This window comes from Protomyctophum parallelum, assembly GCF_964188405.1.
Source record: "Protomyctophum parallelum genome assembly, chromosome: 19".
Lineage (NCBI taxonomy): Eukaryota > Metazoa > Chordata > Actinopteri > Myctophiformes > Myctophidae > Protomyctophum > Protomyctophum parallelum.
In genome coordinates, this window is record NC_139717.1 from 809,425 (window position 1) to 836,900 (window position 27,476).

At 45.9% G+C, this 27,476-nt stretch overlaps 1 protein-coding gene across 1 annotated transcript in view; it reads left to right on the plus strand.

Annotated features, from left to right (window-relative positions):
• Positions 1-2,623: 2,623 nt before the first annotated feature.
• fam189a2 (family with sequence similarity 189 member A2) overlaps positions 2,624-27,476 on the plus strand; it is a gene marked incomplete at its 5' end in the record, with an annotated part of 29,973 nt that continues 5,120 nt past the window's right edge. Inside the window, 11 exon segments of the mRNA XM_083789906.1 lie at positions 2,624-2,675; positions 8,567-8,671; positions 8,674-8,816; positions 12,395-12,451; positions 15,243-15,353; positions 16,192-16,311; positions 20,421-20,528; positions 22,583-22,719; positions 23,824-23,974; positions 25,123-25,165; positions 25,979-26,052. Of these exon segments, the coding sequence (XP_083646032.1) occupies positions 2,624-2,675; positions 8,567-8,671; positions 8,674-8,816; positions 12,395-12,451; positions 15,243-15,353; positions 16,192-16,311; positions 20,421-20,528; positions 22,583-22,719; positions 23,824-23,974; positions 25,123-25,165; positions 25,979-26,052 (1,101 nt within the window).

The window sequence follows — 27,476 nt, forward strand, 5'->3', positions numbered from 1 at the left end:
CCCCTAGGGTAGATACCCTCACATGTTCTCCCCGTGTCCCCTAGGGTAGGTACCCTCACATGTTCTCCCCGTGTCCCCTAGGGTAGATACCCTCACATGTTCTCCCTGTGTCCCCTAGGGTAGGTACTCTCACATGTTCTCCCCGTGTCCCCTAGGGTAGATACCCTCACATGTTCTCCCCGTGTCCCCTAGGGTAGGTACCCTCACATGTTCTCCCCGTGTCCCCTATAGGGTAGGTACCCTCACATGTTCTCCCCGTGTCCCCTAGGGTAGGTACCCTCACATGTTCTCCCCGTGTCCCCTAGGGTAGGTACCCTCACATGTTCTCCCCGTGTCCCCTAGGGTAGGTACCCTCACATGTTCTCCCTGTGTCCCCTAGGGTAGGTACCCTCACATGTTCTCCCCGTTTCCACTAGGGTACGTACCCTCACATGTTCTCCCCGTGTCCCCTAGGGTAGGTACCCTCACATGTTCTCCCCGTGTCCCCTAGGGTAGGTACCCTCACATGTTCTCCCCGTGTCCCCTATAGGGTAGGTACCCTCACATGTTCTCCCCGTGTCCCCTAGGGTAGGTACCCTCACATGTTCTCCCCGTGTCCCCTAGGGTAGGTACCCTCACAAAAAACATGCAGTAATCCTGGTCTCTATACTGCCTCCCCCTGGCCAGCCGGGGCACCTGATGGAGGGGAAGGGAACTGGTTGGAATAACGCGGTCCTTCCACGCGCTACGTCCAACCAGGGAAACTCCCCCCTGTCAGGTGTAAAGGAGCAACTTGGACTCCTCATGCATAGAAGGAAGCATGAGGTCAGTCCGCTGCCCCCCCCCCCCCCCCCCCCCCAGGTTGGCAGAGGAAGTGTAGAGCTCAGGATTACATTTGATAATTGACACTGGGTGATAAAATGGGTTGGAGAATTGTGGGATAATAATTGTATTTTTCTTTAAGGGTGTGCGTGCGTGCGTGCATGTGTGCGTGCGTGCATGTGTGTGTGCGTGCGTGTGTGTGTCGCAGGTGTGCCTGCAGGCTGATTGAATGATGGAGTGAGTGATTTTGCAGCACTGTATCTGGAGGGAGCTGGCTCTGAATGAAGACGACAACATTATGTAGAATGTCTGTGGGGCGTTATTATGTAGGCCTATGAATGAAGAAAGAAGTCCGCACACAGGCTCTGCTCAGGTGGTGTTTTGTAATTGTTTTATTCCTCTCCTCTCCTCTCCTCTCCACCTCTCCCCCCCCCTCCTCTCCACCCCTCTCCCCTCCCATCTCCTCCCATCCCCTCCCCTCCCATCTCCTCTCCCCTCCCCTCCCTTGCTCTCCTCTGTCATCTCGTTAGCCATTCTCCTCACTTAAGTCTTAATTAGTGTTAGTCACATGACAGGTCTCTGACAACACAAAGGGAAACAGAATTAATTAATGAACCCACTTTAATACGACGAATAGATGAAACAGACAATCTGCTCACAATGTGTCACCATGCAGTCACACACACACAGATGCATGCGCACACAGTCACACACACACGCATGCACACACAGACACACACACTAGTTCACCACTTGCAACCATTATCCCCAGTAGCCTGGCCAGCAATATCAGTGTGTGCACACGTGCGTGCGTGCCTGTCTGCTGTGAGTGTTTGTGTGTGTGTGTGTGTGTGTGTGTGTGTGTGTGTGTGTGTGGCTAATCTCACAACCTCCTGAACCAATCTGCGCCAAATTCCTCTTCCCATGCGAACTTTGACGCTTTTGGCTTAACTTGGCTTCAACAGAATAATTAATGTTATTAATATTATATAATTAGGAAATAAATATTTCAATCAATCAAATCAAAAACCAGATATTTTGGTGGACATGGACTTATAGCTCCCCCTAGAGGGCATCAACTGAAAGACGTGCTCATTGTCATCATCTATTATATTTCATTTTTTAATACTATTAATGAGTTTTCTTCTTCTCAAAGATAATCTATGGCCCCTAACTTATCTGCCATTTTTTTTTGTATTAAAAAAATACAGAAGAATAAAAAACGTATAGTACAACTAGCCAATCTACATCGACATGTTGTGAGTGTGTAGGGTTGAACTATTTTAAAAGGTTTTTCAAAAGATTTAAAGGACCACTTCACCACTTTTCAACCTATCTTCATATAATAGGTCCTCACTAATAATCATGAAAAAATGGTGCAATTTTTTTCTACTCAGTCTGTGTCTCATAGGAGGGCTGTGGGCAGTTCAGAAACCGTCTTCCAGTGACATCATCATTAGGCAGAATGTTTTTTTAAACAACAGATTTTCATTATCGTGAGAACGATGGCTTCCATTTTCACATTGCAACTTTTCAGGACTAGAAAGCCTGTAGTTTCTATTAGCTTATATTCCCCATCGATGATGTCACTGGAAGACGGTTTCTAAACTGCCCACAGCCCTCCTATGAGACACAGACTGAGTAGGAAAAAAATGCGCAATTGTTTCATGATTATTAGTGAGGACCTATTATTTGAAGATAGGAAGGAAGGAAGGAAGATATGAAGGGGTAAGGGGTGAGGGATAAGGGGTAAGGGGTGGCTCAAGATATATTTTTTTGTGCCTTTGCAGATATCATTCAGTGGAGAGAGACCCTGAGACACATGAAAGACTTACAAAGTGAAATAATAAACCAGCGTAAGAGAGACAAAGCAGGTAAGAATATTAGGTTATTATTAGTATTGATAATATAATTATTGTCAGATAACAAATCCCTTCTTAACATTTTAGTCTAGTTTTTATTTGTTTTTGTATTAGTATTAGTTTTAGTCGACGAAAACAACACTGACATGCATGCACATAATGTGTTGTTATGCTGTGACTGTAATCTCTAATATCGTTGTGAAGAATATATTCCATAATTATACTTCATTCCTTGTGTGATTGACATGTCCTTCTGCAGTAGACCTATTTCTGGTGATTAGCATCTAGGGTGTCGGCCGTCCCAGGGTGCATCCTGGAGCCGATGGCTAGCCTATTTGTGTAACAAAGGAGTTGGTTGAACTGAAGGAACAGACTGGTTGATCAAAAGACTTGCCACTAATAATATGCAAACCAAAGTCCGACACCCTACACCCTACCAACTGTTTAAAAAGGTTAACCAGGATAGGATAATTTGTCAGTCCGGGCGCAAGCCACACGGGGAGACGTCAGCCACTTTGCTGGCTGACGTGAGCCTGTCTATGCTGTAAGCTGTATACTTCGTTGAGAAATAAACATCTTGGAACTTCCATCTCGTCTGTCTGCCGTGTACAATACTCCTCTGTATGGTAGGAAATATACTTCAGTTGTTTGTGTGTTTATATCTGCACAGGAAGATGAGGCTTTGTTGAAGCCTACAGTACAGCCTACAGTACAGCCCAGGAGTCTGTGTGATTATTGGTGCCTGAAGGTCTGATCGATTTGACGACGTGCCTGTTAATCCATTCTGACCTGAGATCAGATTCATACGAGGTTTCCACTGGACACACACACTGGTCTGATGAACCCATTCTGACCTGAGATCAGATTCTAAAAATGTCAGTCGTTCTTCGATTTTTCAAAATATTTTTCAATAGCTAAAGCATAACATGATGCTAACACCAAAACGGGTTCCCGTTCAGAATGGGTTAATCCTGTTAAAGCCGATTGATTACGTGGGGCCTTGAAATTAATTAAGGTGCATATAATAAAATATGTTCTGCAATGCCACAGTCTGTCTCACCATTATGAAGTACATGAACACGGCAAAACTCTTTTTGTATTTATTATTTATATTTAATCATGTTTTTTAAATGAGAATCATTTCCTTGTCCAGATGCTGGTGGGTGGACTTCATCTGCATCAACAGTATATTATACAGTAAGTACAGTAACAGATGCTGGTGGGTGGACTTCATCTGCATCAACAGTATATTATACAGTAAGTACAGTAACAGATGCTGGTGGGTGGACTTCATCTGCATCAACAGTATATTATACAGTAAGTACAGTAACAGATGCTGGTGGGTGGACTTCATCTGCATCAACAGTATATTATACAGTAAGTACAGTAACAGATGCTGGTGGGTGGACTTCATCTGCATCAACAGTATATTATACAGTAAGTACAGTAACAGATGCTGGTGGGTGGACTTCATCTGCATCAACAGTATATTATACAGTAAGTACAGTAACAGATGCTGGTGGGTCGACTTCATTGTTGAAGGAGGTGCAGAAAACTTTCCATTCGCTCCCCCTAGAGTCGCACACAATGCAATACCTCAACTTCACACCTACTGTACATCCTGTGGTAAAGACCCTATTGGTGGTGTGTGTGTGTGTGTGTGTGTGTGTGTGTGTGTGTGTGTGTGTGTGTGTGTGTGTGTGTGTGTGTGTGTGTGTGTGTGTGTGTGTGTGTGTGTGTGTGTGTGTGTGTGTGTGTGTGTGCGCCAGCGTCTTAAGGATGCTATTATACAGCTTGGCTAATGTAAACTATACTTGTGTTCATATTCTGAAGCCTCGGTAATGTCCATAAATCAGTGGTGAGGGGCCTGCAGATTGCAGGCATGCCCAATAAGCCCAGAGCTGATCAGGCATCGGCAACATTCTGTTTAGTGTCTGCAATAATTGGAGAAGGCGATGCTTTCTGTACCCGTGATCCGTACCTTACTATCTATCTCTCTATCTATCTCTCTATCTATCTATCTATCTATCTATCTATCTATCTATCTATCTATCTATCTATCTATCTATCTATCTATCTATCTATCTATCTATCTATCTATCTATCTATCTATCTATAAAAGCACCACATCTCTGTCTGTGTGTACGGTTGTAATCCACGTAACTCAAGAACCGTTCGACTTCATATTCGACACACTCGTCCACATAATGGAGCTAGGCCTGTTCTGACATCATTCTGACATCTTCATAGACTCCATATTTGGGCATAAAAGGGATCACAGACATAATATCTGGGTGGGGGCATGTATTTCCAACTTGCATCGTTCCAAGTAGGCCCGTGCCCAATGGGCACCGCTCTGTCTATAGAGGCTCTGGACAGGGCCCAGATTGTATTAAATATTGATCTCACCTGATCACCCCTATATCTCCATATATGGAGCTCATGGCTTGTTCTGACATACATTCTGGCATGCATTTCCAACTTGCATCGTTCCAAGTAGGCCTTTCCCCACGGTCTAGTGGTTATAATACTAGACGGGCACTAAGTGGTCACTTTAGGCTACTTTACAGGTCTCTGCCCAAGACACATGCGGTTAAGAAAACCGCAATCCGCGTCATCAGTGTCCATACCCGAAGGCGGGGTTGGCGAAAGGGCCTTTCTGTGTGGAGTTTGCATGTTCTCCCCGTGTCCCCTAGGGTAGGTACCCTCACAAAAAACATGCAGTAATCCTGGTCTCTATACTGGCTCCCCCTGGCCAGCCGGGGCGCCTGATGGAGGGGAAAGGAACTGGTTGGAATAACGTGTTCCTTCCACGCGCTATACGTCCAACCATGGGGAAACTCCCCCCTGTCAGGTGTAAAGGAGCAACTTGGACACTCAGGCATGAAGGAAGCATGAGTTCAAGTCTGTTGCTCTCCCCTTGTCCCCCATATATGGGGACTAGGTTGGTCTCCCCTTGTCCCCCATATATGGGGACTAGGTTGGTCTCCCCTTGTCCCCCATATATGGGGACTAGGTTGCTCTCCCCTTGTCCCCCATATATGGGGACTAGGTTGGTGGAGGGTGTGTAGAGCCCAGGATCACATTAGATGATTGACACAGGGGTGAAAAGTGGGTTACAAAATCGTGGGATAAAAACATTATTAAAAAGTAATGCACAGAGCCATTCCATATAGGCTATTGGGATGTGCTCCAACATGTTTGACTCTAACAAGAAAAGAAAGAAGGAAAATAATAGAATAGAAACTTAAGGAAGCAATGATCATAATATGTAATTAGATTAAATTATTTTCGCTCCTATATGCCACCAAAATGTGGAACGCCCTACCAACAGTCATTAAGACATGTGAATCCCTTGACACCTTCAAAACCGCTCTCAAAGGGCACCTACGGACGGCTGCAAAATCTGAATTTGATGAATTGAACAAAGTGGACCCTGTTGTAAACAAGTGTAATGCTTAATTGGGTCGTCGACTCACAGTTAACAGTCTTTGTATTGAGTTTGTGCTTGAAATGTATACTGTAATTCTGCAAACTGTTAATTAATATTGCAATCAATCAATCAATCAATCAATTAGGTTGTTATTTTTTGGGGGCATTTTCGGACAGACAAACCCGTTTAGTTTTTTTTATTCTTATTTTAATAAATAACAATAGATAACAAAATGCCAACTAATTAAGTAAGTAACGTATTAATGAATTTGTCAATTCAAAGGATAATATAATATTTGAATTGTCCGTCCCACTGACGCCTGAAGTATATTTTCATACCACACAGAGGAGAATTGTGCACGGCAGACATGAGACGAGATGGAAGTTCCAAGATGTTTATTTCAACGAAGTATACAGCTTACAGCATAAGCTCACGCCAGCCATGAGCAAAGTGGCTGACGTCTCCCCATGGCTTGCGCCCGGACTGACAACTCATTGTACATTTGGTCACTACTTTAAGCACTCTACATTGGCGTGGGTGTCGACATTTGTTGCATATTATTAGTGGCACAGTCTTTGATCAGCCAGTCTGTTCTTTCAGGTCAACAAACTCTTTTGTCATACAGATAGGCTAGCCACCGGCAGCTCCAGGATATCTCACCCTGGGACGGCCGACACCCTAGATGCTTTAAATCACCAAAAATAGGTCTACTGCAGAAGGACAGAATAGCATGTCAATCACACAAGGAAGAATATCATGGTATAATTATGGAATCCCATATTCTTCACGCCATTATAGCCTCAACTCAGACCAGTGTTGTTTTTGACAGCAAATTTCTATTTTAGTTTTAGTCATAGTCTTTGGACTGAAACTTCATTCAGTTTTAGTCACATTTTAGTCACCTGGAATGTCTTAGTGTTAGTCGACTAAATGTCATAAGATTTTAGTCGACTAAATCTACAGTTGATTTAGTCGACTAAAATGTATTTTGGCGGGTCTTGATGCCGTCATAATGAGTGTTTTTACACTTGCTGAAATCAGATAGATCTGCTATTTTCAGCATGCAACCAAGTGTAAAATGACTTATACTGGATCTCTTGTCCACTAGTCCCTTCCTAAACGTCTAGTTTTTATTTGTTGACGAAATTGTCAGTATATTTAGTCTTAGTTTTAGTCATCATAGCTTAGTTTTCATTTAGTTTCCATTCGTTTTAGACAGTGAAAAATGGTAGTCGACGAACATTTTTTGTCTTAATTTTAGTCGACGAAAACAACACTGACTCAGACTGGAAGGAGGGAAAGGGGATCACATTTCGTCACAACACGAGGTGAGTCGGTGACACGAGGGTCTATTTTAAAACGTTGCCTGCTATAAAAACACAACCACTCCCCCTCGGTCACCATGTGGAAAACCAGAGCCTGTTTACTGTTCAGCGCCCACATCCGGTCTACAGCCCGCCCACCGTATTCGGTACTTAACGCATTCTGACCTGAGATCAGATTCATACGAGGTTTCCACTGGACACACACTGGTCTGATTAACCCATTCTGACCTGAGATCAGATTCTAAAAATGTCAGTCGCTCTTCGATTTTTCAAAAATAGCAGACCTACAAGCTCATAGCGCGCCACTCGGTGGCTTTTTTCACCTAAACGTCATCAGTGATGTTCATTGCAATGGCATTTCAATGCCATTGGTCATGATATTGGCATATAAATACCCCCCACAGAGGCTGAAATTCACACAAATAAAAGATTTTTGGACTAGTCTGTGCAATTTTGAATTTTTTTTAACCTATGACTTTGGACCTTTAACCCTAAAAGAATTGTAATATATGTTGTTTTGTGATCATTAGAATGTCTAGAACATGTTTTATTCATTATTGTGAAAGATATCCCCCAAATGTAAATTATTAATTTATTATATTATTATATAATTATTATAAAAACATAATAACATATTTTTTAGTCTTAGTCCTAGTAGTACAAAGTAGTAGTAAGGTTGAAATCTATTTTTTTGCAAGTAGAAATTAATGCGGGTCTTAGAAGGTTAACAGGGGGGGCTATTTCCGTATCCTGTCCGGAGAGCGGATGTGCAAACCGTATAGCGAATTGGGTCTCCTCCTCCAACGCCGGTCCAGCCCGGAGCCTCACGTGACAGACCGTGGCAGATCTACAAGCCCACAGCGCGTCGCGGAAGCGACGCGCTGTGGGCTTGTAGATCTGCCACAAACCCTGTGGCGGAACACCGTGGTACGGCGGAATGACCGTCCATGATGACGTCTCTCTGGGCGGGGCTTGACACAGTCAGTCGGCAAGAACTCAAATCTGACCTGGAGTAAGCAAAACAAAGCAGAACTGAAATTAAAAAAACATGCTATATATATCATAAATAAATGATGTAGACCACACATATAATGAGGGAAAACAAAGACAAATAACATTTTTAAATAATTGTTTTTTTTTGGGAGCTTCTTATTTACTTTTACCCGTAAATACCCGTGTTTTTCCCGCATGGTGGACTGCTGTGCTGGTGGTGGACCTCCATGTCCGGCTCCCCGGCGGCTCGTCGCGCCGCGGCTGGCCGGCCGCCCGCTCCTCTCCCTGGGCGTGCTGCAGCTGCTGCTCGGCCTGAGCTCCGTGGCTCTGTGCTGCGGCGCTCTGACCGTCAGCGACGCCCCGCCAGTGAGACGCGCCTGTCCGCTCTGGGCCGGCTCCTCTGTGAGTGGCTGTTAAGTTATCTTCTTATCGCACACTTACATTATGGAATTAAATTAGTATATTTGACTGTTGTTTATTATATAACATGATATACTACACACTAAACCCAAGCGTTTAGGTTATAAACTGTTTTAAACACATATTTGTAACACTTTTTAAACGTGTCACAGTGTTTAGAACTTTAGATTATAAACAGAAGAACATGTTTAATCGCCTGTAACACTTTTTAAACACATAAACGTGTTTAGTTTTTACAATCAAAGTCAGTCATATTATAGGTGTTTAGAATGTGAACACTAGGTGTTCTCGTGAGGTGTTTGAGTGAACTCGTGTTCTACTGTATTTTATGACCATTAATAAACATTTGGCATTTTATTATTACACACATGGTGTTTAGGTTTAAACGCGTCACATGTTCCAGGGATTTAGCCTATTAAATCATCTCGTAAGTTATCTCGTTATAATACTACACTACTAAAACCATTCAGCAGCACCATGTACTTTTACTTTTCACTCTGTTAAATATCTGTTTTAAAATATATTTACTTAATTTTATTTATTTTATATATTACTTTCTTGGGCTTAATTGGCACATGAGATTAATAGGAAGTGGGCGTGCAAATATATATGGGAAATCATTGCTGCCGATATATATTTATAATAATAATAATAATAATAATAATAATAATAATAGCGCTTATATGGTTCATTCAGCCATGCATTACTGGGATAATATTAAACAGTCATAATATCCTGCATTTCATCAAGTTACAATATTCTTGGAAAGTCCTTGAGACAGTGCATGACACATTGTTGCGAAATAAATCAAATGAAGGAAATCTCCTTATATAGACTTAAGAATGTATTTTATGTTTAAATGGTCATAATGAAGTGCTCTGTGCTCATATAGTGGGTTAAAATTAGCAAACGTTTGGGTCCTATTATAGCTCAGGGGTTCCCAAACCTTTTCACGTCAAGGACCCCCACATTGACACTAATGAGCCCGCGGACCCCCATTTGAAAATGATATGCCAGGGACCCCCATAAGAGAAGATATGCCAGGGACCCCCCATAAGATAAGATATGCCAGGGACCCCCCATAAGAGAAGATATGCCAGGGACCCCCCATAAGATAAGATATGCCAGGGACCCCCCATAAGAGAAGATTATGCCAGGGACCCCCCATAAGAGAAGACCCCCAGGGACCCCCCATAAGAGAAGATATGCCAGGGACCCCCCATAAGAGAAGATATGACAGGGACCCCCCATAAGAGAAGATTATGCCAGGGACCCCCCATAAGAGAAGACCCCCAGGGACCCCCCATAAGAGAAGATATGCCAGGGACCCCCCATAAGAGAAGATATACCAGGGACCCCCATAAGAGAAGATATGACAGGGACCCCCATAAGATAAGATATGCCAGGGACCCCCATAAGAGAAGATATGACAGGGACCCCCCATAAGAGAAGATATGACAGGGACCCCCATAAGATAAGATATGCCAGGGACCCCCATAAGAGAAGATATGACAGGGACCCCCCATAAGAGAAGATATGACAGGGACCCCCATAAGATAAGATATGCCAGGGACCCCCATAAGGGAAGATTATAACAGGGACCCCCATAAGAGAAGATTATGACAGGGACCCCCATAAGAGAAGATTATGACAGGGACCACCCATAAGGGAAGATTATAACAGGGACCCCCATAAGAGAAGATTATGACAGGGACCCCCATAAGAGAAGATTATGACAGGGACCACCCATAAGGGAAGATTATAACAGGGACTCCCCATAAGGGAAGATTATAACAGGGACCCCCCATAAGAGAAGATATGACAGGGACCCCCATAAGAGAAGATTATGACAGGGACCACCCATAAGGGAAGATTATAACAGGGACCCCCATAAGAGAAGATTATGACAGGGACCACCCATAAGGGAAGATTATAACAGGGACCCCCCATAAGGGAAGATTATAACAGGGACCCCCCATAAGGGAAGATTATAACAGGGACCCCCATAAGAGAAGATTATAACAGGGACCCCCCATAAGAGAAGATTATAACAGGGACCCCCCATAAGGGAAGATTATAACAGGGACCCCCATAAGAGAAGATTATAACAGGGACCCCCATAAGAGAAGATTATGACAGGGACCACCCATAAGGGAAGATTATAACAGGGACCCCCCATAAGGGAAGATTATAACAGGGACCCCCATAAGAGAAGATTATGACAGGGACCCCCATAAGAGAAGATTATAACAGGGACCCCCCATAAGAGAAGATTATAACAGGGACCCCCATAAGAGAAGATTATAACAGGGACCCCCATAAGAGAAGATTATAACAGGGACCCCCATAAGAGAAGATTATAACAGGGACCCCCATAAGGGAAGATTATAACAGGGACCCCCATAAGAGAAGATTATGACAGGGACCACCCATAAGGGAAGACTATAACAGGGACTCCCCATAAGGGAAGATTATAACAGGGACCCCCCATAAGAGAAGATATGCCATGGACCCCCATAAGAGAAGACCCCCAGGGACCCCCCATAAGAGAAGACCCCCAGGGACCCCCCATAAGAGAAGACCCCCAGGGACCCCCATAAGAGAAGATATGCCATGGACCCCCATAAGAGAAGACCCCCAGGGACCCCCCATAAGAGAAGACCCCCAGGGACCCCCCATAAGAGAAGACCCCCAGGGACCCCCATAAGAGAAGATTTTGACGGCTCTAGCGGTGACTCTCAACCTGTTTAATTTCAAGGACCCCCAGTTTGACATGCATTAGTCTACGGACCCCCCGTTTAATGGCATTTCTATCTCTGGGACCCCAATTTATTTTTTGTAAAACCACTGTTGGGTCCATTTGGTTCAATTTTTGCACTCTCTGTCTGAGTTACAGACCCATAAGGGTCCATTTGGTTCCATTTGTGCACTCTCTGTCTGAGTTACAGACCCATAAGGGTCCATTTGGTTCCTTATATCTCTAATTGAGCTATAGGTACCCCCTGGAACTCCCTCAAGTACCCCTAGGGGTCCCTGAGGGGTCCCCCCTGCTACAGCTGAGACCTTCATCAGTGCTATAAGGGATATGTCAAGGCCTCTTACACTTATTACATAATCATCTAATCGTAATTATTTGAGATAATCACAATTATTTTTGCCATAATCATCATAATTGTTTGCATGTTTGAAAAATGTTCATACATTTTCAAACATTTTTTTAAAGTAGCAAAAAATGGCTGATCTGTATACAAGCTTACAAAAACAAGTATACCAGTATAACATTACATTATTAAATATGTCGGCAATTTCTCTGTTTCTCTTTAGTTATCTGCAACTGTTGTTTACAAAGCTTTAAAAAACGGAAATATATCTTTATTCATATATGTTCCAATGTTCAGTAACAAAAAAGACAATTCAAATGTTACTCGTTTATCTGTATGACAGTTAATCGTCAACTTAAATTGTTTAATCGCGACAGTCGTCTTATTGTGTGTGTGTGTGTGTGTGTGTGTGTGTGTGTGTGTGTGTGTGTGTGTGTGTGTGTGTGTGTGTGTGTGTAGGTCATTCTCTCAGGTATCGTAGGGCTGACAACATGGAGGAGACCAGTACTGTTGCTGGTAAGACACATGGTGCTCATATCTACCTTAATGCTTGATTGATTGATTGAAGTATTTATTAACAGTTTGCAGAATTACAGTCCATTTCAAGCACAACTAAATACAAAAACTGTTAACTGTGAGTGGACGACCCAATAAAGCACTATACGCTTGTTTACAACAGGGTCCACCATGTTCAATTCATCGTAACATTTAGAGACGTACAAATATACACTTCTACACACTAAACCCAAGCGTTTAGGTTATAAACTGTTTTAAACACATATTTGTAACACTTTTTAAACGTGTCACAGTGTTTAGATTATAAACAGGAGAAGAACATGTTTAATCGCCTGTAACACTTTTTAAACACATAAACGTGTTTAGTTTTTACAATCAAAGTCAGTCATATTATAGGTGTTTAGAATTTGAACACTAGGAGTTCTCGTGAGGTGTTTGAGTGAACTCGTGTTCTACTGTATTTTATGACCATTAATAAACACTTGGCATTTTATTATTACACACTGGTGTTTAGGTTTAAACGTGTCACATGTTCCATGGATTTACAGTGTATAATATATAGCCCAAAAAATCACACCTGTGTGAAGTGAGGGTCGCTCTTATCATCTTAAAACATCAATTACAACATGTTAGTTTGAGCAACGGGTGCCGTTTGTTTTAGTCCTCAACACAAACATCACATTTCTCTTTATTGTCTATGGGGGCGTTTACTTAGACAAGCATCATTGAAAAACAAACATTAAAGCTGTATAAAGAATCAATAATAAGCAGACTTGGCAACCTGACTGTAGAAAGTAACAGTACAGTAAAGAACCTGGGGGTTATTATTGATTCTGAATTGCATTTTAATTCACACATTAATCATGTTACCAAGATTGCCTTTTTTCACCTTAGAAATATTGCACGAATCAGAGCCTATGTGTCCTTGGACGATGCAAAAACGCTAATCCACGCCTTTGTTTTTTCTCGGCTTGATTACTGCAATGCGCTCTTTTCAGGACTGCCTAAGAAAACGACTGACAGATTACAATTTGTCCAAAATGTAGCAGCCAGAGTTTTAACTAGAACTAAGATGAGAGAACATATTACTCCAGTTTTGGCATCACTGCACTGGCTTCCGGTTGTTTTTAGGATTGATTTTAAAATTATTTTACTTGTCTATAAAGCTCTCAATGGTCTCGCACCTTCCTACCTACATGACTGCCTGCCTAAATATGTCCCAAACCGCCCCCTAAGGTCTTCCACTGCTGGCCTGCTCGCTTTGCCTAAAAAAATGGCAACAAAAAAATATGGTGAGGCAGCTTTTTGCTTCTACGGCCCAACAGCCTGGAATAAACTCCCATTCGAGCTCAGACACGCACCCTCTGTAGACATTTTTAAATCTCAACTCAAGACTCACCTCTTCACTCTTGCTTTTAGTTGAGTTTTACTATGCACGTCCCTACCCTGCCCTGACTGATTTGCTGCATGTGGTGTTTTTATTTGTTTTTATTTATTTTATGTTCTTATATTCAATTTTGTTCTTTGCCATTGTTCTATCATTTTAACTACTTGTGTTTTATTGTATTCTATTTCTGTGTCCTGCCCTGTGAAGCACTTTGAGCTGCATTTATGTATGAAAGGTGCTAATAAGGTACAAATAAAGTTTATTATTATTAGTATATAGGAGGGGCTAACGCACAGGTCACTGGAAATTAGACAGGCATTATTATACAATGGCATTTAGAGAGGGAACGGACAGCTATAGTTGTTGCTTCCACTCCTAACTTGTCGTTGTTAACACATTAACACTTTGCCCTTTTCCCTCTGCAATACCTCTTTTCAACCAGTAGGTGTCCTACCCGACCACATACTCTAAATGTCTCAGTAGAAGAGGGCCAAGCTAAAACTGTCAGTATTATTTTTATTATTGTGTAAACACAGTAAAAAGCCACATTTCCATCTATGAGGCCAAACCCTCAAATGAACAAAATTACATAACATTTTTGGGGTCCTTGACATGAAATATTTTGAGGACCACTGAGATAGAAATGTAGGTTTTTCAGAAAACTGTTTAGTATTTAGATTTATTTTGTTGAATCGTCGTCAGGTCTAAACGGGTTAATAATCACACCTGTGTGAAGTGAGGGGCGCTCTTATCGTCATACATGCACCATAATAATACATCATCTCATTCCGGCCAATCAGAATGTGCGTCCTCACCTTCGTCTTCAATGTTTGTGTTTACACAAACATTTGCACATTCATTGTCATTTAATGTTTGTGTTTACACACACCCACAAAGCTGGACATAGGAGGGGCGAGCGCCCCTCAAAACCATCAAAAGTAACCCACCCACCCACACAGCTCCGTAAGCCGTAAGGGAGTGGTTGCCCCACCCAGCCACCCAGCCAGCCAGCCACCCACACACACAGCTCCATAAGAGAGTGGTTGCACCACTCAACAAAAAAAAAAGAATTACACGATGGGAACTATGCAAAAAAAAGAGAGAAAAGAGGTGAGTAGCACCACTCAGTTCACACAGGTGTGATTTCTTACTTGTAAAACTGCGACGTGACAATAAAGTTAACGTTGATTCGGATTCTTTGTGCCACGTTTAATGGGCTCTCCCCACTCTGTCTGGTTCTGTGTGGTTCTTACACTCTGTGTGGTTCTGTGTGGTTCTTACACTCTGTGTGGTTCTGTGTGGTTCTTACACTCTGTCTGGTTCTGATCTGGTTCTCCCACTCTGTCTGGTTCTGTCTGGTTCTCCCACTCTGTCTGGTTCTGTGTGGTTCTTCTCTCCGTTCAGGTCAATGTGTTCGTGCTCCTCTCGGTGATGTGTGTTCTTCTCAACCTGTCTGCGTTCATCCTGTGCTCCCAGGGAGCCCAGCTGGTGTCCAGCATGAACTCCTGCACACTGGTGAGTCTGTGCATGCGTGTGTGCGTGCGTCTGTGCGCGCGCGCGTGCGTGCGTGCGTCTGTGCGCGCGTGCGCGCGTCTGTGCGCGCGTGTCTGTGCGGACCATGTAGTGTGCAGTGTTGTTTTTGGAAGCAAATTTCTATTTTAGTTTTAGTCATTAGTCTCCTGAATAGTTTTCACTTAGTTTTAGTCACATTTTAGTCACCTGGAATGTTCTAGTCTAGTGTTTAGTCTAGTTTTAGTCGACTAAATGTCATACGATTTTAGTCGACTAAATCTACAGTTGATTTAGTCGACTAAAATTAATGTGTTTTGACAGGCCTTGATGTCGTTGTAATGACATATTTTACACTTTGGTTGCATGCTGAAAATAGCAGATATAGATCTGCTATTTTCAGCATGCAACCCAGCATACAACTGGATAGTCCCTTCCTAACATTTTAGTCTAGTTTTTATTTGTTGACGAAATTGTCCGTATATTTCTTAGTTTTAGTCATCATAGATTTGTTTTTATTTAGTTTTTAATAGTCAGTGAAAAAAGGTAGTCGACGAACATTTTTCATCTTAGTTTTAGACAGTCGACGAGAACAACACTGGTAGTGTGGACCATGTAGTGTGGACCATGTAGTGTGGACCATGTAGTGTGGACCATGTAGTGTGGACCATGTAGTGTGGACCATGTAGTGTGGACCATGTAGTGTGGACCATGTAGTGTGGACCATGTAGTGTGGACCATGTAGTGTGGACCATGTAGTGTGGACCATGTAGTGTGGACCATGTGGTGTGGACCATGTAGTGTGGACCATGTAGGCTCTGTAAACGTAACACATGTCTTCCAGAGTGAGACGGGGGACGTGTGTCACTGCTGTTCCCTCAGCCTGACGTCCCAATGTCCAGAAGACGAGCTGCTTCTCCTGTCCGCTGGAAGCCCCTGCAGCTCCATGAGAACGCTCCTCAAGGTACGTCCTGGTCTTCTCCTGTCTCCTCAAGGTACGTCCTGGTCTTCTCCTGTCTCCTCAAGGTACGTCCTGGTCTTCTCCTGTCTCCTCAAGGTACGTCCTGGTCTTCTCCTGTCTCCTCAAGGTACGTCCTGGTCTTCTCCTGTCTCCTCAAGGTATGTCCTGGTCTTCTCCTGTCTCCTCAAGGTACGTCCTGGTCTTCTCCTGTCTCCTCAAGGTACGTCCTGGTCTTCTCCTGTCTCCTCAAGGTACGTCCTGGTCTTCTCCTGTCTCCTCAAGGTATGTCCTGGTCTTCTCCTGCCTCCTCAAGGTACGTCCTGGTCTTCTCCTGTCTCCTCAAGGTACTGTAGGTCCTGGTCTTCTCCTGCCTCCTCAAGGTACGTCCTGGTCTTCTCCTGTCTCCTCAAGGTACGTCCTGGTCTTCTCCTGCCTCCTCAAGGTATGTCCTGGGCTTCTCCTGTCTCCTCAAGGTATGTCCTGGTCTTTTCCTGTCTCCTCAAGGTATGTCCTGGTCTTTTCCTGTCTCCTCAAGGTACGTCCTGGTCTTCTCCTGTCTCCTCAAGGTACGTCCTGGTCTTCTCCTGTCTCCTCAAGGTACGTCCTGGTCTTCTCCTGTCTCCTCAAGGTACGTCCTGGTCTTCTCCTGTCTCCTCAAGGTACGTCCTGGTCTTCTCCTGTCTCCTCAAGGTACGTCCTGGTCTTCTCCTGTCTCCTCAAGGTACGTCCTGGTCTTCTCCTGTCTCCTCAAGGTACGTCCTGGTCTTCTCCTGTCTCCTCAAGGTACGTCCTGGTCTTCTCCTGTCTCCTCAAGGTACGTCCTGGTCTTCTCCTGTCTCCTCAAGGTACGTCCTGGTCTTCTCCTGTCTCCTCAAGGTACGTCCTGGTCTTCTCCTGTCTCCTCAAGGTACGTCCTGGTCTTCTCCTGTCTCCTCAAGGTACTGTAGGTCCTGGTCTTCTCCTGTCTCCTCAAGGTATGTCCTGGTCTTCTCCTGTCTCCTCAAGGTATGTCCTGGTCTTCTCCTGTCTCCTCAAGGTATGTCCTGGTCTTCTCCTGTCTCCTCAAGGTACGTCCTGGTCTTCTCCTGTCTCCTCAAGGTACGTCCTGGTCTTCTCCTGTCTCCTCAAGGTACGTCCTGGTCTTCTCCTGTCTCCTCAAGGTATGTCCTGGTCTTCTCCTGCCTCCTCAAGGTACTGTAGGTCCTGGTCTTCTCCTGCCTCCTCAAGGTATGTCCTGGTCTTCTCCTGTCTCCTCAAGGTACGTCCTGGTCTTCTCCTGTCTCCTCAAGGTACGTCCTGGTCTTCTCCTGTCTCCTCAAGGTATGTCCTGGTCTTCTCCTGTCTCCTCAAGGTACGTCCTGGTCTTCTCCTGTCTCCTCAAGGTATGTCCTGGTCTTCTCCTGTCTCCTCAAGGTACGTCCTGGTCTTCTCCTGTCTCCTCAAGGTACGTCCTGGTCTTCTCCTGTCTCCTCAAGGTATGTCCTGGTCTTCTCCTGTCTCCTCAAGGTATGTCCTGGTCTTCTCCTGTCTCCTCAAGGTACGTCCTGGTCTTCTCCTGTCTCCTCAAGGTACGTCCTGGTCTTCTCCTGTCTCCTCAAGGTACGTCCTGGTCTTCTCCTGTCTCCTCAAGGTACTGTAGGTCCTGGTCTTCTCCTGCCTCCTCAAGGTACGTCCTGGTCTTCTCCTGTCTCCTCAAGGTACGTCCTGGTCTTCTCCTGTCTCCTCAAGGTACGTCCTGGTCTTCTCCTGTCTCCTCAAGGTATGTCCTGGTCTTCTCCTGTCTCCTCAAGGTACGTCCTGGTCTTCTCCTGTCTCCTCAAGGTACGTCCTGGTCTTCTCCTGTCTCCTCAAGGTACGTCCTGGTCTTCTCCTGTCTCCTCAAGGTACGTCCTGGTCTTCTCCTGTCTCCTCAAGGTACGTCCTGGTCTTCTCCTGTCTCCTCAAGGTACGTCCTGGTCTTCTCCTGTCTCCTCAAGGTACGTCCTGGTCTTCTCCTGTCTCCTCAAGGTACGTCCTGGTCTTCTCCTGTCTCCTCAAGGTACGTCCTGGTCTTCTCCTGTCTCCTCAAGGTACGTCCTGGTCTTCTCCTGTCTCCTCAAGGTACGTCCTGGTCTTCTCCTGTCTCCTCAAGGTACGTCCTGGTCTTCTCCTGTCTCCTCAAGGTACGTCCTGGTCTTCTCCTGTCTCCTCAAGGTACGTCCTGGTCTTCTCCTGTCTCCTCAAGGTACGTCCTGGTCTTCTCCTGTCTCCTCAAGGTACGTCCTGGTCTTCTCCTGTCTCCTCAAGGTACGTCCTGATCTTCTCCTGTCTCCTCAAGGTACGTCCTGATCTTCTCCTGTCTCCTCAAGGTACGTCCTGGTCTTCTCCTGTCTCCTCAAGGTACGTCCTGGTCTTCTCCTGTCTCCTCAAGGTACGTCCTGGTCTTCTCCTGTCTCCTCAAGGTACGTCCTGGTCTTCTCCTGTCTCCTCAAGGTACGTCCTGATCTTCTCCTGTCTCCTCAAGGTACGTCCTGGTCTTCTCCTGTCTCCTCAAGGTACGTCCTGGTCTTCTCCTGTCTCCTCAAGGTACGTCCTGGTCTTCTCCTGTCTCCTCAAGGTACGTCCTGGTCTTCTCCTGTCTCCTCAAGGTATGTCCTGGGCTTCTCCTGTCTCCTCAAGGTACGTCCTGATCTTCTCCTGTCTCCTCAAGGTACGTCCTGGTCTTCTCCTGTCTCCTCAAGGTACGTCCTGGTCTTCTCCTGTCTCCTCAAGGTACGTCCTGGTCTTCTCCTGTCTCCTCAAGGTATGTCCTGGGCTTCTCCTGTCTCCTCAAGGTACGTCCTGATCTTCTCCTGTCTCCTCAAGGTACGTCCTGGTCTTCTCCTGTCTCCTCAAGGTACGTCCTGGTCTTCTCCTGTCTCCTGGAAGCTCCTGCAGCTCCATGAGAACGCTCCTCAAGGTACTGTAGGTCCTACGCTAACGGTACACACCGGCTAAACCTAAACCTAAACCTAAACCTAACCCTGACCCTAAACCTAAACCTAACCCTAAACCTGACCCTAAACCTGACCCTGACCCTAAACCTAAACCTAAACCTAACCCTAAACCTGACCCTGACCCTAAACCTAAACCTAACCCTATACCTAAACCTAACCCTAAACCTAACCCTGACCCTAAACCTAACCCTAAACCTAACCCTAAACCTAACCCTGACCCTAAACCTAAACCTAACCCTAAACCTAAACCTAAACCTAACCCTAAACCTAACCCTAAACCTAAACCTGACCACATGAGGAAGCCACGTAGTCGAAGCGGTGGTGCGTCAGAATCCCTGCAGGTCATACCTATTCTCATGCACACTATTCTCATGCACACTATTCTCATGCACACCTATTCTCATGCACACCTATTCTCATGCACACTATTCTCATGCACACCTATTCTCATGCACACCTATTCTCATGCACACTATTCTCATGCACACCTATTCTCATGCACACCTATTCTCATGCACACCTATTCTCATGCACACCTGCTCTCATGCACACATAATGCTCAGAAGTCCATTTACTCAAGTACAGTAGCCTACTTTATTGTCGCTATGTCTTAGTTTAATTTCATTTAGTTTATTAGCACATTGTATACGCAGGACGCAGTTATTGCAAGAATAGGTAGAAGCGCTTACTTAATTCTATGCTCAATTATGGTACTTATACAGTTCTTAATATAAGTTTGTAACATTCATTTAAAGTGAAAGAAGAGAGTTCAAAGTAATCAAAGCTTATTTTTATATGTTAGGGCTGTAAAACTATTTAAAAAAAAATCAGTTTAATGATTTAATAATGAATCATGATTAATCACCTTTTGAACTATGTACAGAATATGCCGTGCTTTTCTGTATAATATTGTTGTGGAAATGATAAATGTCAGAAGGCGGATATTTAACATACATATGTACGGTATGTATATTTTATTCTTTATAACATATCCAGTGTGGTCGGATGGTGTCTCTCTGTCTCTCGCCCCGTTGTCGTTCTATGTGATTTGAGCGTTACACATTTTAATCTAATTAATTACGCAAATTAATTAACTCCATTAACTCAGATAATTTGTTTTGTTTGTTGTGCTTGCAGGAGGTTCTCTTTGGGCTGTCTGCGCTGAATGCTCTGTCCACCGCTGTGTGTCTGCTGGCCGCCGGCCTCCACTACCTCCAGATGTTCACCACCAGGTCACCATGGAGGGTAGGTAGACCTCAGGTACCTCCAGATGTTCACCACCAGACCACCATGGAGGGTAGGTAGACCTCCACTACCTCCAGATGTTCACCACCAGGTCACCATGGAGGGTAGGTAGACCTCAGGTACCTCCAGATGTTCACCACCAGACCACCATGGAGGGTAGGTAGACCTCAGGTACCTCCAGATGTTCACCACCAGACCACCATGGAGGGTAGGTAGGCCTCCACTACCTCCAGATGTTCACCACCAGGTCACCATGGAGGGTAGGTAGACCTCAGGTACCTCCAGATGTTCACCACCAGGTCACCGTGGAGGGTAGGTAGACCTCAGGTACCTCCAGATGTTCACCACCAGACCACCATGGAGGGTAGGTAGACCTCAGGTACCTCCAGATGTTCACCACCAGACCACCATGGAGGGTAGGTAGGCCTCCACTACCTCCAGATGTTCACCACCAGGTCACCATGGAGGGTAGGTAGACCTCAGGTACCTCCAGATGTTCACCACCAGGTCACCATGGAGGGTAGGTAGACCTCAGGTACCTCCAGATGTTCACCACCAGGTCACCATGGAGGGTAGGTAGACCTCAGGTACCTCCAGATGTTCACCACCAGGTCACCATGGAGGGTAGGTAGACCTCCACTACTTCCAGATGTTCACCACCAGACCTCCATGGAGGGTAGGTAGGCCTCAGGTACCTCCAGATGTTCACCACCAGGTCACCATGGAGGGTAGGTAGACCTCAGGTACCTCCAGATGTTCACCACCAGGTCACCATGGAGGGTAGGTAGACCTCAGGTACCTCCAGATGTTCACCACCAGGCCACCATGGAGGGTAGGTAGACCTCAGGTACCTCCAGATGTTCACCACCAGGTCACCATGGAGGGTAGGTAGACCTCCACTACTTCCAGATGTTCACCACCAGACCTCCATGGAGGGTAGGTAGGCCTCAGGTACCTCCAGATGTTCACCACCAGGTCACCATGGAGGGTAGGTAGACCTCAGGTACCTCCAGATGTTCACCACCAGGTCACCATGGAGGGTAGGTAGACCTCAGGTACCTCCAGATGTTCACCACCAGGTCACCATGGAGGGTAGGTAGACCTCAGGTACCTCCAGATGTTCACCACCAGGTCACCATGGAGGGTAGGTAGACCTCCACTACTTCCAGATGTTCACCACCAGACCTCCATGGAGGGTAGGTAGACCTCAGGTACCTCCAGATGTTCACCACCAGGCCAGCATGGAGGGTAGGTAGGCCTCAGGTACCTCCAGATGTTCACCACCAGGTCACCATGGAGGGTAGGTAGGCCTCAGGTACCTCCAGATGTTCACCACCAGGTCACCATGGAGGGTAGGTAGACCTCAGGTACCTCCAGATGTTCACCACCAGGTCACCATGGAGGGTAGGTAGACCTCAGGTACCTCCAGATGTTCACCACCAGGTCACCATGGAGGGTAGGTAGGCCTCCACTACCTCCAGATGTTCACCACCAGGTCACCATGGAGGGTAGGTAGGCCTCAGGTACCTCCAGATGTTCACCACCAGGTCACCATGGAGGGTAGGTAGACCTCAGGTACCTCCAGATGTTCACCACCAGGTCACCATGGAGGGTAGGTAGACCTCAGGTACCTCCAGATGTTCACCACCAGGTCACCATGGAGGGTAGGTAGACCTCAGGTACCTCCAGATGTTCACCATATGAAAAGGCTTGAAAACCACTGAAATAATTGATCGATTATATTTGATTAAAACCCATTCTGGGCGGGAACCCCTTTTAGTGTTATAGCAATACGTTATGATTTAGCTATTGAAAAATAGCAGATCTACAAGCTCATAGCTTGTAGGTCTTGAAAAATGACTGACGACTGACATAGAAACATAGCTTTTTCAGAAAACTGTCAGGATGTAGAAGACATTTTTAGACTCTGATCTCAGGTCAGAATGGTAAAACTGTCAGGATGTAGAAGACATTTTTAGAATCTGATCTCAGGTCAGAATGGGTTAAAAACCGACCCGTTGTTGTTGTTGTTGTTGTTGTTGTTGTTGTGACAGACGGAGGGGTCAAGGGTCACCGTAGAGGACGGGGCAGAAGCGGACCCTCTTCCCGATCCCGATGAGTTCGTGGCCCCGGCCCCTCCCCCCTCCTACTTCTCCATGTTCTACTCCTACACGCCACGCCTGGCTCGCAGGTAACTCGTTATTTTAAATTTATTCACATTTATCACCCCTGTGTCAATCATCTAATGTGATCCTGGGCTCTACACACCCTCCACCAACCTAGTCCCCATATATGGGGGACAAGGGGAGACCAACCTAGTCCCCATATATGGGGGACAAGGGGAGACCAACCTAGTCCCCATATATGGGGGACAAGGGGAGACCAACCTAGTCCCCATATATGGGGGACAAGGGGAGACCAACCTAGTCCCCATATATGGGGCACAAGGGGAGACCAACCTAGTCCCCATATATGGGGGACAAGGGGAGACCAACCTAGTCCCCATATATGGGGGACAAGGGGAGACCAACCTAGTCCCCATATATGGGGGACAAGGGGAGACCAACCTAGTCCCCATATATGGGGCACAAGGGGAGACCAACCTAGTCCCCATATATGGGGGACAAGGGGAGACCAACCTAGTCCCCATATATGGGGGACAAGGGGAGAGCAACCTAGTCCCCATATATGGGGACAAGGGGAGAGCAACCTAGTCCCCATATATGGGGGACAAGGGGAGAGCAACCTAGTCCCCATATATGGGGGACAAGGGGAGAGCAACCTAGTCCCCATATATGGGGGACAAGGGGAGACCAACCTAGTCCCCATATATGGGGGACAAGGGGAGAGCAACCTAGTCCCCATATATGGGGGACAAGGGGAGACCAACCTAGTCCCCATATATGGGGGACAAGGGGAGAGCAACGGACTTGAACTCATGCTTCCTTCATGCCTGAGTGTCCAAGTTGCTCCTTTACACCTGACAGGGGGGAGTTTCCCTGGTTGGACGTAGCGCGTGGAAGGAACACGTTATTCCAACCAGTTCCTTTCCCCTCCATCAGGCGCCCCGGCTGGCCAGGGGGAGGCAGTATAGAGACCAGGATTACTGCATGTTTTTTGTGAGGGTCATCATTTTATATATTCGGTTATTAATTTATTTTTTTGATTCGAATATTCGAATATGGAATATTCGTTGGCAGCACTAATGTATTGTGTGTGTGCGTGCGTGTGTGTGTGTGTGTGCGTGCGTGCGTGTGTGTGCGTGCGTGTGTGTGTGCGGTGCGTGGCGCGTCAGAATGTTCGGGGACAGTGCCGTCGTCCCTCACGCCTCCGGGGGGGTCAGGATGAAAGGGGCGGAGCTCTTCCCTCCCTCGGACCCGCCCCCTCCCTACGAGGAGGTCGCTGGTAGCTCCGCCCACAACGCCGCCGGCACCACCGTCGCACAGGTGATTACCTTTTATGGTCACTGTAGTTCCACACTCACTCCAGAGGGCCACTATAGTTCCACACTCACTCCAGAGGGCCACTATAGTTCCACACTCACTCCAGAGGGCCACTATAGTTCCACCCTCACTCCAGAGGGCCACTATAGTTCCACACTCACTCCAGAGGGCCACTATAGTTCCACACTCACTCCAGAGGGCCTCTATAGTTCCACACTCACTCCAGAGGGCCACTATAGTTCCACACTCACTCCAGAGGGCCACTATAGTTCCACACTCACTCCATGAGGGTCACTATAGTTCCACACTCACTCCAGAGGGCCACTATAGTTCCACTCTCACTCCAGAGGGCCACTATAGTTCCACACTCACTCCATGAGGGTCACTATAGTTCCACACTCACTCCAGAGGGCCACTATAGTTCCACACTCACTCCAGAGGGTCACTATAGTTCCACACTCACTCCATGAGGGTCACTATAGTTCCACTCTCACTCCAGAGGGCCACTATAGTTCCACACTCACTCCAGAGGGCCACTATATTTCCACACTCACTCCAGAGGGCCACTATAGTTCCACACTCACTCCAGAGGGCCACTATAGTTCCACACTCACTCCAGAGGGCCACTATAGTTCCACACTCACTCCAGAGGGCCACTATAGTTCCACACTCACTCCAGAGGGCCACTATAGTTCCACACTCACTCCAGAGGGCCACTATAGTTCCACACTCACTCCAGAGGGCCACTATAGTTCCACACTCACTCCAGAGGGCCACTATAGTTCCACACTCACTCCAGAGGGTCACTATAGTTCCACACTCACTCCATGAGGGTCACTATAGTTCCACACTCACTCCAGAGGGCCACTATAGTTCCACTCTCACTCTGGAGTGAGTGTGGAAATACAGTGCATCTGGGTATTCACACTCCTTCACTTTTACCACATTTTGCTTTTGTTACAGCCTCATTTCAAAATGGATTAAATGTGATTTTTTTCCTCTGTGGTTAAACTCCTGAACTATCTCCCAACAATGACCACCTAGCCAGATATTATCCATTACATATTATCATATTATTATTATATTATCCCTTATATATTATTATATTATTATTATATTATCCCTTATATATTATTCTGTTCTGTTTTCAGGAGACGGAGCTGAGTACAATCACATGTAACACCCCTGTCAGAGGTAGGGTACACACACACACACACACACACACACACACACACACACACACACACACACACACACACACACACACACACACACACACACACACACTGAATATGAGTGCCAGACAAGCTTACAATTTACTTCTCTCCATATTGTTTTCTATGTTGTGTGTGTGTGTCTTTGTGCGTGCGTGCGTGCCAGTGTTATTTTCGTCGACTAAAACTAAGAGGAAAAATGTTTCGTCGACTACCTTTTTCCACTGATGGAAACTAAATAGAAACTAAATAGAAACTAAATGACTAAATATACTGACAATTTCGGCAACAGATGAAAAACTAGACTAAAATGTTAGGAAGGGACTAGTGGACAAGAGATCCAGTATAAGTCATTTTACACTTGGTAAGCATGCTGAAAATATTTTCAGCAAGTGTAAAATCTGTCATTACGACGGCATCAAGGCCCGCCAAAATACATTTTAGTCGACTGAATCAACTGTAGATTTAGTCAGATATTTTGGTCGGATTTGACAGATATTTAGTCGACTAAAACTAGACTAAAACATTCCGGGTGACTAAAATGTGACTAAAACTAAATGAAAACTATCCAAGAGATTACGACTAAAACTGAAATCAAAATTTGCTGCCAAAAACACCACTGTGTGTGTGTGTGTGTGTGTGTGTGTGTGTGTGTGTGTGTGTGTGTGTGTGTGTGTGTGTGTGTGTGTGTGTGTGTGTGTGTGTGTGTGTGTGTGTGTGTGTGTGTGTGTGTGTGTGTGTGTGTGTGTGTGTGTGTGTGTGTGTGTGTGTGTGTGTGTGTGTGTGTGTCCAGGTCCAGTGTCAGACACCTGTCTCCAGATAGTGTTGGCGGTATCGGGGGGGTCACTGCCCCCCACTCCTCCCCAGGTTAGTTAGTTATCATACTGTTATTGTCTCCACCAGGCCGAAGGCATGGGGAGAGAGTATGTTTTATTGTCTCCACCAGGCCGAAGGCATGGGGAGAGAGTATGTTTTATTGTCTCCACCAGGCCGAAGGCATGGGGAGAGAGTATGTTTTATTGTCTCCACCAGGCTGAAGGCATGGGGAGAGAGTATGTTTTATTGTCTCCACCAGGCTGAAGGCATGGGGAGAGAGTATGTTTGTCTCCACCAGGCCGAAGGCATGGGGAGAGAGTATGTTTTACTGTCTCCACCAGGCCGAAGGCATGGGGAGAGAGTATGTTTGTCTCCACCAGGCCGAAGGCATGGGGAGAGAGTATGTTTTACTGTCTCCACCAGGCCGAAGGCATGGGGAGAGAGTATGTTTTATTGTCTCCACCAGGCTGAAGGCATGGGGAGAGAGTATGTTTTATTGTCTCCACCAGGCTGAAGGCATGGGGAGAGAGTATGTTTTATTGTCTCCACCAGGCTGAAGGCATGGGGAGAGAGTATGTTTTATTGTCTCCTCTAGGCCGAAGGCATGGGGAGAGAGTATGTTTTATTGTCTCCACCAGGCCGAAGGCATGGGGAGAGAGTATGTTTTATTGTCTCCACCAGGCCGAAGGCATGGGGAGAGAGTCTGTTTTATTGTCTCCACCAGGCTGAAGGCATGGGGAGAGAGTATGTTTAGTTGTCTCCACCAGGCCGAAGGCACGGGGAGAGAGTATGTTTTACTGTCTCCACCAGGCTGAAGGCATGGGGAGAGAGTATGTTTGTCTCCACCAGGCCGAAGGCATGGGGAGAGAGTATGTTTTATTGTCTCCACCAGGCCAAAGGCATGGGGAGAGAGTCTGTTTTATTGCCTCCACCAGGCCGAAGGCATGGGGAGAGAGTATGTTTTATTGTCTCCACCAGGCTGAAGGCATGGGGAGAGAGTATGTTTGTCTCCACCAGGCCGAAGGCATGGGGAGAGAGTATGTTTGTCTCCACCAGGCTGAAGGCATGGGGAGAGAGTATGTTTTATTGTCTCCACCAGGCCGAAGGCATGGGGAGAGAGTATGTTTTATTGTCTCCACCAGGCTGAAGGCATGGGGAGAGAGTATATTTGTCTCCACCAGGCTGAAGGCATGGGGAGAGAGTATGTTTTATTGTCTCCACCAGGCTGAAGGCATGGGGAGAGAGTCTGTTTTGTTGTCTCCACCATGAAGGCATGGGGAGAGAGTATGTTTTATTGTCTCCACCAGGCTGAAGGCATGGGGAGAGAGTATGTTTTATTGTCTCCACCAGGCTGAAGGCATGGGGAGAGAGTATGTTTAGTTGTCTCCACCAGGCCGAAGGCATGGGGAGAGAGTATGTTTTATTGTCTCCACCAGGCTGAAGGCATGGGGAGAGAGTCTGTTTGTCTCCACCAT